The sequence below is a fragment of the Notothenia rossii genome (genome assembly GCF_949606895.1).
Source record: "Notothenia rossii genome assembly, chromosome: 6".
NCBI classification, from domain to species: Eukaryota; Metazoa; Chordata; class Actinopteri; order Perciformes; family Nototheniidae; genus Notothenia; species Notothenia rossii.
In genome coordinates this window covers 76,202,125-76,213,586 of record NC_136909.1, presented here as the reverse complement: position 1 = coordinate 76,213,586, position 11,462 = coordinate 76,202,125, and the positions used below count along the sequence as shown (strand labels likewise).

The 11,462-nt window shown below is 38.2% G+C and overlaps 1 protein-coding gene across 1 annotated transcript; it reads right to left on the bottom strand.

Annotated features, from left to right (window-relative positions):
* Positions 1-4,440: 4,440 nt before the first annotated feature.
* Positions 4,441-8,254, bottom strand: LOC307044474 (multiple inositol polyphosphate phosphatase 1-like). The gene is made up of 5 exons (XM_079689743.1): positions 7,565-8,254; positions 7,296-7,490; positions 6,541-6,638; positions 5,755-5,885; positions 4,441-4,923 (listed from the first exon to the last, which is right to left on the bottom strand). The coding sequence occupies exons 1-5, from the start codon at positions 8,139-8,141 to the stop codon at positions 4,545-4,547; spliced, it is 1,380 nt and encodes a 459-aa protein (XP_079545869.1). The 5' UTR covers positions 8,142-8,254; the 3' UTR covers positions 4,441-4,544.
* Positions 8,255-11,462: the final 3,208 nt, after the last annotated feature.

Here is an 11,462-nt window from a genome sequence, read left to right as displayed (position 1 = left end):
TTTCCATATTTTCGTTTTTGATTTAAAACGAAAAAACGAAAAACCAAAGTCGTTTTCCCGTTTGTGTTGTCTGAATCAAAAGACGGATAACGAGAAAACCTAATAAAAAAAAAAGTCTGTACGTTTTGTTAGTTTGATTTTTCGTTTGAACCAAAAAAACGAAAATACCAGCCTTTTTTCGTTTGAAATCAAAAACGAAAAAACGGGAAACCAACGCCGTTTTCTGAATCAAAAAAGGAATAACAAGAAGACCTTATTTAAAAAACGGTCCGGTTTTGGTTTTTGATAACAATTTCATTCAATTTTCCGTGAATAAAGAAAAAAAGTCCGGTGGACCAGAAGTTAAAGAACATATTTCAAAATAAAAGACACGAGGCTAGGTAAATGCTGTAAAAGTTCAATCCTGGAACCCAGAAGTCTGCCGTGATGAACCTTGGCCCCCCTGCTTCCGGCGGCCATGCTGACGAGGATACGTTTATTTCTGCATTAACATGCAGATATGCGTTTATGGAGAATACAAGTAATCTTTGCATAACTTTATTTGGCTGACTTCCGGTTTGTACTGTGTCGGCAAATCCAGTGTCCAGCTTGTCACTGTGTGACAACGTCATGTTTGTTGCATACCTGCAAGATTTACCTGTGACAAATGTCAGCGATGTGAACAGAACTGTCGCCCTACTTTCACCTGCACCCAGCAGCAAGCGGGAGAACGATATCTCATACAGTTCACACAGTAATGGAACAGTTGTTAAGCATTATTTTGTCCAACTAGTCTCTCTACATTATGAATTTGATGTTTGTCTAAACTGCTAAGAAGCTGACAGCTGAGTTAGAACAGAAAGACATGCAGGCCATAATCACTAGACGCTCAAAAGAGGAATGTGTGTGTAAGGCTTACATGTCCATTAGTTGATTAATAAACAAGACATTCAAGTCAAAGTTGTAGGCATTTTCATTTGTATCACGCTGTAAATATGGACTATGAATGAACACATGCAATGTGGAAACACACAAATAGGTTTATTCTCAACACTCATAACATGTATTAGACACAATGACTTTACTGAGAGTGAAGATGACATGAACATAGTTACTGTATGGTACTGAAGACATAATACAATATATTGCATTTACCTCTTCCTCTAACTCTCTCTCCAAAAGTGGCCTCCTTTGTTGTGCACAACAAAGCGTTCAAGCTCAGGTTTCTAAGTGATCTAATTGGTTACATGGCTTTTAACATGTGCATTCTGGGTGCAGGGGCTTGATAATTGAGTGTGGTATATCAATGGCAGTGTTTTGCAAACAACACACAGGCTGTCGGTTTTGAATAACGTGTCAAATGTAAATAAGAGTGTGTAGTTATTTGGGCAATCCAGTGTCCAGCTTGTCGCTGTGTGACAACGTCATGTTTGTTGCGATACCTACAAGATTTACCTGTGACAAATGTCAGCGATGTAAACAGAAATGTCGACCTACATCATCATTTCTATATATTGCTTAAACCCACAGTGTGTAAAACCAGGCCCGGTAGAGAACATGGCTGGGATGTCCGCAATCCAAAGCATAGAACAATGTCAGAGAAAGTAAAGTGAGAGATTAGTAGTTATGTGAAAGCAAGCTATGCACACAGAATAGCTTATGTGTTGATGTCTCTGAGAGCTGAGAGCTGCTGGATCTGTCTGCCCTCAAAGTGGATCTACAAGGACTTCACCGCTGCTTCTGCACCATAAGTATCCCTGTGAGATGCCACTAGTGGACTCTGCTCTCGGTAAAGTTCAAGCTGGCAGTCCCTTGTCATATGAACATCACCATGACAGCTAGAAGTCACACCGCTGCGCACCATGCTCCACCACGGCCAGATCTACCACTGTCTGGCTACAGACTTCAACCATCTGCATGCGTTTTGTTGTTGTTGTGAACATCAACAGCTGCCCTCAAGGGGATAGTTCTGGTCTTTTGAAGTGGGGTAGTATGTGGTATATATCCATAATCAGTGTACTAGTATCGTGTGGAGAAACATACAGGAGCCCCGGCACAGCAGAGCCGTACTGCTGAGGACGTGGGAAAAATAAACATTTATTTTATCCACCCAAAAAGGCTATATCAGTTTAAGTACGTTATTTAATTAATGCTAAAAATAGCCATTTTTGTTCAGGTGGGCCTTCATTTTTGGGTGGATAAAATAGGTTTTGCTGCTGTGTTTTTAGAAAAATGTGATTATTTGTGGCCTATTACAGCTTTGTGCATTACCAAGACACAAACTGGTACTTTTGGCACAATTATTAAACTCAAGTTGCCTTTCATCTATTGTACAGATATGCTAAATCATAAGCACATCGTCTGCTTTACACTAAGTTTGATATTCCAAAATACACTTTTTGCAAATAACTACTCACTCTTATTTAGCCTACATTAGATACGTTATTCAAAACCAACAGCCTGTGTGTTGTTTGCAAAACACTACCACTGAAATACCACACTCAATTATCAAGCCCCTGCACTCATAATGCACATGTTAAAATTACTTTTACAGCATTGCCATTATATCCTCGTGTCTTTTATTTTGAAATATGTTATTTGACTTCCGGTCCACCGGACTGCTTTTCTTCAATCTTCAATCAAAACGGAAAATTGAATGAAGTTGTTATCAAAACCAAAACCAGACCGTTTTTTAATTAGGTCTTCTTGTTATCCATTTTTTTTAATCAGACAACAAAAATGGGGAAACGGCTTTGGTTTCCCGTTTTTTCGTTTTAAATAAAAAACGAAAAAAGGCTGGTATTTTCGTTTTTTGGTTCAATCAAAACGAAAAATCAAACTAACAAAACGTACACGGACCTTTTTTTAATTAGGTTTTCTCGTTATCCGTCTTTTGATTCAGACAACAAAAACGGGAAATAGGCTTTGGTTTTCCGTTTTTTCGTTTTAAATCAAAAACGTTGGCTTTCCGTTTAAACGAGAAATCAAACTGACAAAACGTACACGGACCAAGCAGCATCGCCCATTTGACAATTATATAAATGTAAAATATTACTCAGTGGTGGTATTGTAACCATGCATATACTGTAGCTTGTGATTTCAGACACACGATTAATAAAGTTGTATCCATAAAATACATCAAATGTGTAAATAAACTAAGAGTAAATGTACTTAGTATACATTTTAACATTATTGCTATCTGGGTCATTCCAGAATTGGAGGACATTTCATGTCCCCCATATAAAAAATCTAATAATCCATGCCCAAAATGCTAAAACATGCACTTGTTGTGTTAAACATACTTGTCTTGAGACAAAATGTGTATAACATTGTAGAAAAAGTGGTTTCAAAATATTATTTAAATTATCAAATAGCTCTCGAACATCCCCTAAAATGGCATTTTTCTCTTGTCCCCGCTTCTTGGTGACCAACTTGCATGTCAAATATAACATTTAAAATAGGGATTTTATTTACTTTTTTTGGTATTATTCTATTGATATATGTCTCTTGTAATGGTAAAATCTATTTGTTAAATCATAAACATATTTTAAATAACAGTAATTTTGCACAGAAGGTGTGTCCCTGAACATGCGTTCAACCCTGTTACCCAAACCTTTTTAGATTGGCACAGGAAGTGAAAAAACTGTAAATCAGATGACACAGTGGAAGTGACATCAGCAAGCCATGTGCTAGTGCCATGGGTAGACCAAAACTAAGTCCTCTCTTTTATTTTTCATATTTTTACAATCTTTTCAGTCGTAAAAGAGTGTGGCACTCTGACCCACTCAACCCTGTTACTGATATTACCAGAATAAAGCATATTAATTTCAAAGTTATCTTTCTTACATTAGATATCCAACTTTGTCCTTGCCTTGAAAGTAGCATTACATGCTACATCTAGCAATAATTCCTGAGGTTAAAGGCTCAAATTAGCATTGATTTTCAACCCTGTTACTTTCAACCCTGTTACTATAATTAGAGTAACAGGGGTAATTCTTCATTGGAAAATATACATTTGATGCCAAGCTGGGCAAATCACTTTTTTTGATGGTTTATTATCTGTTTTTCCTAAATACATACAAAAAAATTATAAAATAAAAGGTTCATTTTTCAAAAATGTTGGTGTCTAAATTGTCCTCCAATTCTGGAATGACCCATCTACCATTTAATGACCCACTGAAGATTACCTTGGCTACTGTACTGTCTATTGTATTCACCATCCTGCAATTTTTATATAATCTATTATTTTTTATTTTGCAGATAATATATTCCGTTTTTACAAGCTAATCTTCTATTGAAAGAAAGACAGCCAGAAACATTTAGTTACATTCTCAGTTTTCAATCCAGTGCTTCAAAAAGTTAGCGCATCCTGAACATGTTTGATTAAAGCAAGCAGCAATGTAATCAACTTAGAAAATCAATATTTGAAATGTCTAAAGCAGTACGTTAAGAAGATGCTCATTCATCTCGCAACATGTTCAGGGTAGTGTTTATTTAGCTTAGCAAATATTACATACAAAGCCACTATAAACCTATTTTCCAGGATCTTCCCTGTCTTCCTAAAGTTAAGCAGGACTCTTGAACAGCTGACACTCAGTCTCAAAGTCACAGCCTTGGAGCAGCTCCCTGTAGTTCTCTTTGACGTCTTCATAGCGAGGCATGGAGGCCTGCTGGTCGCTCAACCCGGGGAAAGTCACAGGCTTCTCGTTGAGCAGCGCCTGCAGCCTCAGCTCTCCGGCTCCACAGTCGTACAGCACCAGGAGGAGGTTAGCTGCATAGGGTAACATGTGGCTGGTGCGGAAGGAGCGTTGAGTCTGTGTTGCGTAGTTACTTGAATTCAGGGATACGTTGTCCTTGAAGAAGCCCAGGAGGGTGAGCAGTGGCAGCAGAGTGTCTGCATGGCCCACCTGGACTGTGACAGCTTCAGTCAACTGCTGTCCTGACCTGACATTCACAAGGTTCAAGGTTCTTTATTGTCAAACTAACATAGCTACAGAGTAATTATGTCGTTGAAAATCTTAGGTCACAGCCAGGCCCAACAAATGGGCTTCAGAATTAAAGATATGTTCTGCTGTGACACAAGGATCTGCATTACATAAATATAAGTGTTTAGTATAAATAAAACACAAGATAATACTGACCCCTTCATCAGGCAGATCATTTGACTATAGCATCAATAGGATTGACACATCCTGCTCTCATGTGTTATCTTCTTAGTGCTGCAATATTTGCGTTTTGGCTGGTGCTGTGTGCATTTACTTATTAATTCAGAGAATTTGCTCAATCGCCATTTGCTATTAAAAAAGACAACGTAATAGTCTTGTATTTAAAACATGCATGTGAATCTGAAGTTAACAGAGAAAATACAAATAAATGGTTGTTGTGTGGCAAATTAGTTGCTGGTATTTAAAATCTATATTTTTCTTTCTAACATGAAAGCAAATTAGCTGCATTTAACAATAACTCATATTGATTTGGGTGATCCTGGCTCTGGTATTCCCTGGAATTGTATCAAAACTACTGCCAATATGGCTATAAAACAGAAAATGAAATCTTTATCTTTAAGAAATGTAGGGTGTTAGACAAGTGTTTATACCACAGTTAGATTATAGTCTATATGAGTCTAAGGGCACATTTTAAACCTCTATACTAAACTATACTTTATGGGACAAGCTGAGTAAAACCAATGACCCAGATGATTATTTTTCCTAATCCAATGAATGCATTAATGTAACCTACATGTGTACGGACTGCAGGTTATTATAGCGTACTTACTTGTTGTCACTTGCTGCCTTGTTAAGTCGGTTAAACACGTCATGGAAGAGAATGCAGCTCGACTTGCTGTTAATATCATAACCGTATCCTCTTTTCCAATATTCTCTCAGGTCACTTGCATACTCTATTACCTGTTGGTGCAGATAGTATAAATGTAAACTGTAAGTGGGCGGCTTTAAAAAATATATATTTTAAGAAGGGTCAATTTAGCATTTTCTGAGATGACATGTTCAACTGCATGAGTAAACCTTAGAAACGAGCATTAGGGAATCTAAATTATTTTTATTATGCTGAAGCTGCCGTGTATATCTGTCCCAGATCAGACCGAGCTGTTTAACCTAAGTGTCTGTTAATTGTATTTTATGAATAGATTTTCATCATTGTATTCCTTCCCCCTGATTTCTTACTTTACTTTATTATATTTTTGTATGAAATTATGTAATTTATTTAGATGTGTATACGATGCATTTTCACAAGTGCACATTTTTAGTAGCATCTCATATTCATTGTGACATGTCACAGCAGACAAAGCGTATCTTCTTGGTTGTGCACGCTGGCTCCCTGTCACACTGTCATGTCTTCTTGGGACACTTGAATAGAACAGAGCCATCAGTAATGTTGTTTGTGACACCTGTGCCGTTCCTGCAATCACGAGAGCCTGTGAAAATGGTCTATTGTGCAGAGGAGCATCCTGTTTGTTCTCACAGTAATACAATACCCCATGAATAAAGGAACATGCACTTACCACATTTGATCTACATACAATTGAATGCCAATTTCTCCTACCTTTGCATCTTCCTCATCGAAAAGTTGACACCAAGGCGAGTTCACTGCCTTGATTGCAAATTCATAAGCACACAGGTAAAATGCAGCATCAGCCATATCTGCTGGAGAAGGGTGGATATAACATGTTTAGTGGTGAAAGCATGGAGGAGACTCAGCCCTTTACCAACCTGAAATGCCAGAAAAATACTTCCTTCTATAGAACAAAAACACTACAATTGCTCAGAAAGTTTATCTTAATCTTAACATGGAAACATTTGAAAAGACACTTTATTATTGTATCCTTTGGAAGACTATGATACTTATTCAAGGCTATGAATAAGAGCTCACTACAACCTACAGAGGCCTCAGCACTACCAAATTAGCAAACAGCTCCACCCAGTGTGGAATCTGATTATTGAAATGTTGAGAACACTAGCCTCCCTAACACTTTACAGTCTAAGTGTAAACTCTGACGTGCAATTACTGATATACAGTGTCTAATTTAAATGTGGTTTCAGCCAGTGACACAAATGTCATTCTGTAAATTGGTTTGAGTAAGCTTGTTTTGCATGTTACATTTGTTTAATGTAAGAAATATTTAGCTGCAAGTTTTGTATGAAGGGTTCTCGACAAAAAAAGATATTGTGTTATTATTATTTGGATGATTATGATAGCACATGGGTAATTTCAAGTTATGAAAAAGGTTACACGATTTTTGAAAATATGTACACAACACTCTCAACAGTGTAGAAAAGTAGTGTTTCTGCAGATATGACCTTGTTTGATGAGACTGTACTGGACTCCAAGACGGTCTGCGATCTTCTCCGTGACCCTCCTCATCTCTGGTCCCTGCCTGAACTTGTTGATCTCTGACAGAGCTGAGGAGTTATTATCAACCTCCTGCACGTACCTGGTGCAATGGTCAAAAAACCTCATGACAGAATCATTAATTGCATGGTGAAAGTCCTGATCTGGGTAGAAAAAAGGGAAACGTTATTATGAAAAGGTATGTTGCAAATCATGATACATTGTATTACAGTCATACCTGTAATCGCCCACAGCTCTGTCAGTCCTGCCTTGAAGGACAGCGTGCTGTTGACACACCTGTGCTTTGAGCTGGTTATGAATTTGATGAATCCTCCTCGGAGCTTCTCCTCTGAGATCAGAGAGGGGAACAGCTTTGACAGCCTGATGGCCAGATGCTTGAGCTCTTCCACACCTTTCTGCACCAGTCTGCCGTCCATGTCCTCAGTGTACCACATCCGCCACTCGCTCTTGATTTCCTGCAGCCAGCTCTCTTCGCCTGTGGCGTTGTGAAGAACCATGTTGTAGAGCTGCTGCATCTCCTTGGCGTTTTTGCTCGTCGGGTACCTCGTGCCGTGTCTTATTATGGCCGTCAGATGAAATGGTTGACATTGTGCAGATGGAGGCTGCAGGATAGATCTGTTTACAGCGAGTATGTCCTTTAGGAGATGCGGGTTCACTTCTTCATACCTCCCTTTTGTGTTGAAATATTTGGCGATTGATGGTATGTCAAAATTGTCCTCAGGAATTACATAATTAACTACACAGCAGGGGATGATGAGGACATGAATGACAGTGAACTTCCAAAAAAAAGTCATAATTTTCCACGCAAGAAAATGCTTAAAATGCAGCTATCCCCAAAATGTATCTAAATCCAAAACAACTGCGACAGTGTTTAAAATAGGACTGAGCAGAGTCCAGTCAACTTTGTGTCCTCAGTGCAAAGTAAAGTAAACATATTATTTCACAATAGCAATTGACGACCACCGAAATGTAAATACTAAGAATGGAAAATAAAGTCCTCGTTCAAAACTGGCTACATTTCATATTCTAATAATGATAAAATAATCTGTTTTTCTGAGTGCTGAAGAGGTATTGCACACATTTTCTAGTGGGGTTTTATAATAAACGACATGGTCTGAGCTACAAGTTTCAAGGTTCTTTATTTAGTCATACGAACATAGCTACAGTGTAGTTATGCAGATGAAAATCTTGTGTCACAGGCTTCTCCAACTAGGGATGTCCCGATCACCTTTTTTTGCTCCTGATCCGATTCCGATCATTTGATTTTGACAATTTGCTGATACCGATTTTTCCCGATCCGATCTTTATGCAATGCATCAAGAGAAAAAAAAGAAAAAAAGCATTGAAGTTGTCCCTTCAGGTTATTTTTTTATTTAAATTGGATATTCTATCCAACATGGATATAGCTTCTTTTTTTCACAGCAGCATTGGATCAGTTCAGTTGTGCAGCATTGGATCAAATCAAAATAAAGCTTATCAGTACTCGTTAGCTTACTGCTACAATTAGACACTGCGCCCTGCCCACTCTGTTGCCAGATTTGAGAGAAATAAGCAACCAGGTCTATGAAAACAAGCCCCAAAGAAGCAACACATACATGACGTTGTGTAATTTGAAACCAAAACTAAGGCCTCAGGATGACTTTAAGACTTGAACATGGTCCTTTTTGTTTTGTAACATTGAATACAAAATTAAAAAAAGTATTTATAAAAAAAAGATCCCGATCCCCGATCCCCGATCTTCAACAGTGCAACCAGTGGTGGAGCCAGGACATTTTCAGTGAGGTGGCCAGGATGGAACCAGTGATCATTTTGGGGTGGCATTGAAATCACAATTATATGAACATAAAAATACATCTCAGTGAGATGTATTTTTATGTTAATATAATTGTGAGATGATCTCACTATAAAACTAGAGAATGCAATTCCTGAAGAAATTGCTAGTGGGAATGCTTTATGCTGAAAAGCTCACGCTAAACTGCTATGCTGAAATGTGAAGAATTTAGATTGAAATGATACATGAACACTGGGGGCTTGAATGTGTGAAGAGAGAAGAAAAGAAAGTAAAAAGGCTTGGAAAAGCAGCGGAATATTTGAACTGCAAACTTCTGAACTAAATTGATGGCGAATGATCTGTCGCCATGGCAACGACATTTGATGACACCCCATAATACGCTTAGATGCGTTGATGGCTGCATCGTTACCAAACCTGTGAAGTTTTGGGGCGTTTGGAGCAGTTTCACTGAAGTTATGAGAAAGCCGTGTTTTATGGCGAGCATTGTGTTGCCATGGTAACGGCCTTTGAAGAAATCTCAAAACTGTCCCGTATATGTCTTCACGGCTGGACTGTTAGCACACATGTGAAGTTTGAGCACTTTTTGAACATTTTCATAGGAGTTATAGACACATCATGTTTTATGGCGAGGGATGCGTTTCCATGGAAACGGCATATGGTGAGATCTGAGATTTGGCGTAGAGCTGTTGAGGCATGGACCGGTGATATACAAGTGAAGATTGGGGGACGATTGGACCGTGTTGATTGGACTTAGAGCAACATCATGTTTCATGGCGAGTGGTCCGTCGCCATGGCAACGGCATTTGATGACACCCCATAATACGCTTAGATGCGTTGATGGCTGCATCCTTACCAAAACTTCACAGGTTTGGGGCGTTTGGAGCAGTTTCACTGAGGTTTTGAGAAAGCCGTGTTTCATGGCGAGCATTGTTTTGCCATGGCAACGGCATTTGAAGAAATCTCAAAACTGTCCCGTAGATGTCTTCACGGCTGGACTGTTAGCAAAATGCTATCTGAAGTCTGCTGCTCTGAGCATGTCAGTTGGAGCGATGACATCATCGTGTTCCATTACACAGGTGTTTATATTTGAGCTAAGAGGTGTCCAGAGATCAAAGGCTTCATTGTTCTGAATGAGAGATAAACCTCTTACATGTGAATGCTTTGTGTTAGAACTGTAACAGATATCTGTGAAATTTCAAAACGTGAAGCATGTCTAGGAAGTTGAGTATCTGAAGTGTAATTTTTGTGTACTTTCGGGTTAATAATGTGGTCTTTTTGGCAGTTTAACTAAAGGTGTGCGGCTGCTACCGTGAGGAAATATCTGCCTGAAATTACAATGGGGTTTAATGGAGGAATGTTGAAAGTTGTTGTCACTTCATGCCCAAAAGAGGCATTTTGTTTAATTATTTTTTGCTTAATTATTTGTCATTTTTCAAGCTACGAAATGTTTTCTTACGTTTGTCATGATAAATTATGTCTCAGGAATATAGGGTTTGGGAATTATGGCCGTTTTAAAAAAATATATGAAGGCAAATTTCAAGATTTTCTACCCTCTAGCTGTGACATCACGCACTCTAGTTAATGTTAAAATCTGAAGAAAACCTCTAAAACAAGGTCTGAACAATGTTTAATATCTCTAAAAGTAAGAATCAGATTTAAAAGTTGTTTTACACAAATAATGTCAGAAAGATGTATAACATTTTAAAGTTAGAAGAAGAGGTTTCTGAGTGAAAGTACGAATGAACAGTTAGCAGTTGAAGTCGCATGAAGATTTGTTGAAGTTAAAGAATTTCTCCATTGACTTCAATGGTTAAAAATGTGATGTATTATGGGATGTATCTCTGGAATTATGAAAGTTATGAATGAGAAAAGTAAAAGCCATCGATTCCCGACCGAGTTGAATGTTTTGATGTTTGAACGGAGTTTCTGCGATGTTCAATGCGGGAGGAGAAGCGCGGCAAAATAAGTCGGCGGAATAATAAACTTTTCGTGCGTAGAATAACAGTTAGTTGGAATGCTGTTAACAGCATTCCTACTAAATAAGGGGTTATTTAAGGCACCTACAACACACCTCTACATTATTTGGGATTAAGTGGTGGAAAGAAGAAAATAAAACAACATAGATTAGCTCCATGGCATAATGCGGAAACCCGCAAAATAAAGCAAAAGTCGAGACAACTTGAAAGGATATGGCGTTCCACTAAACTTGAAGAATCTCGTTTAATTTGGCATATTACTCTCAATGAATATAAGAAAGCACTGCGTAAAGTGAGAGCAGCCTACTACTCTTCATTAATAGATGAGAATAAGAATAATGCAAGAT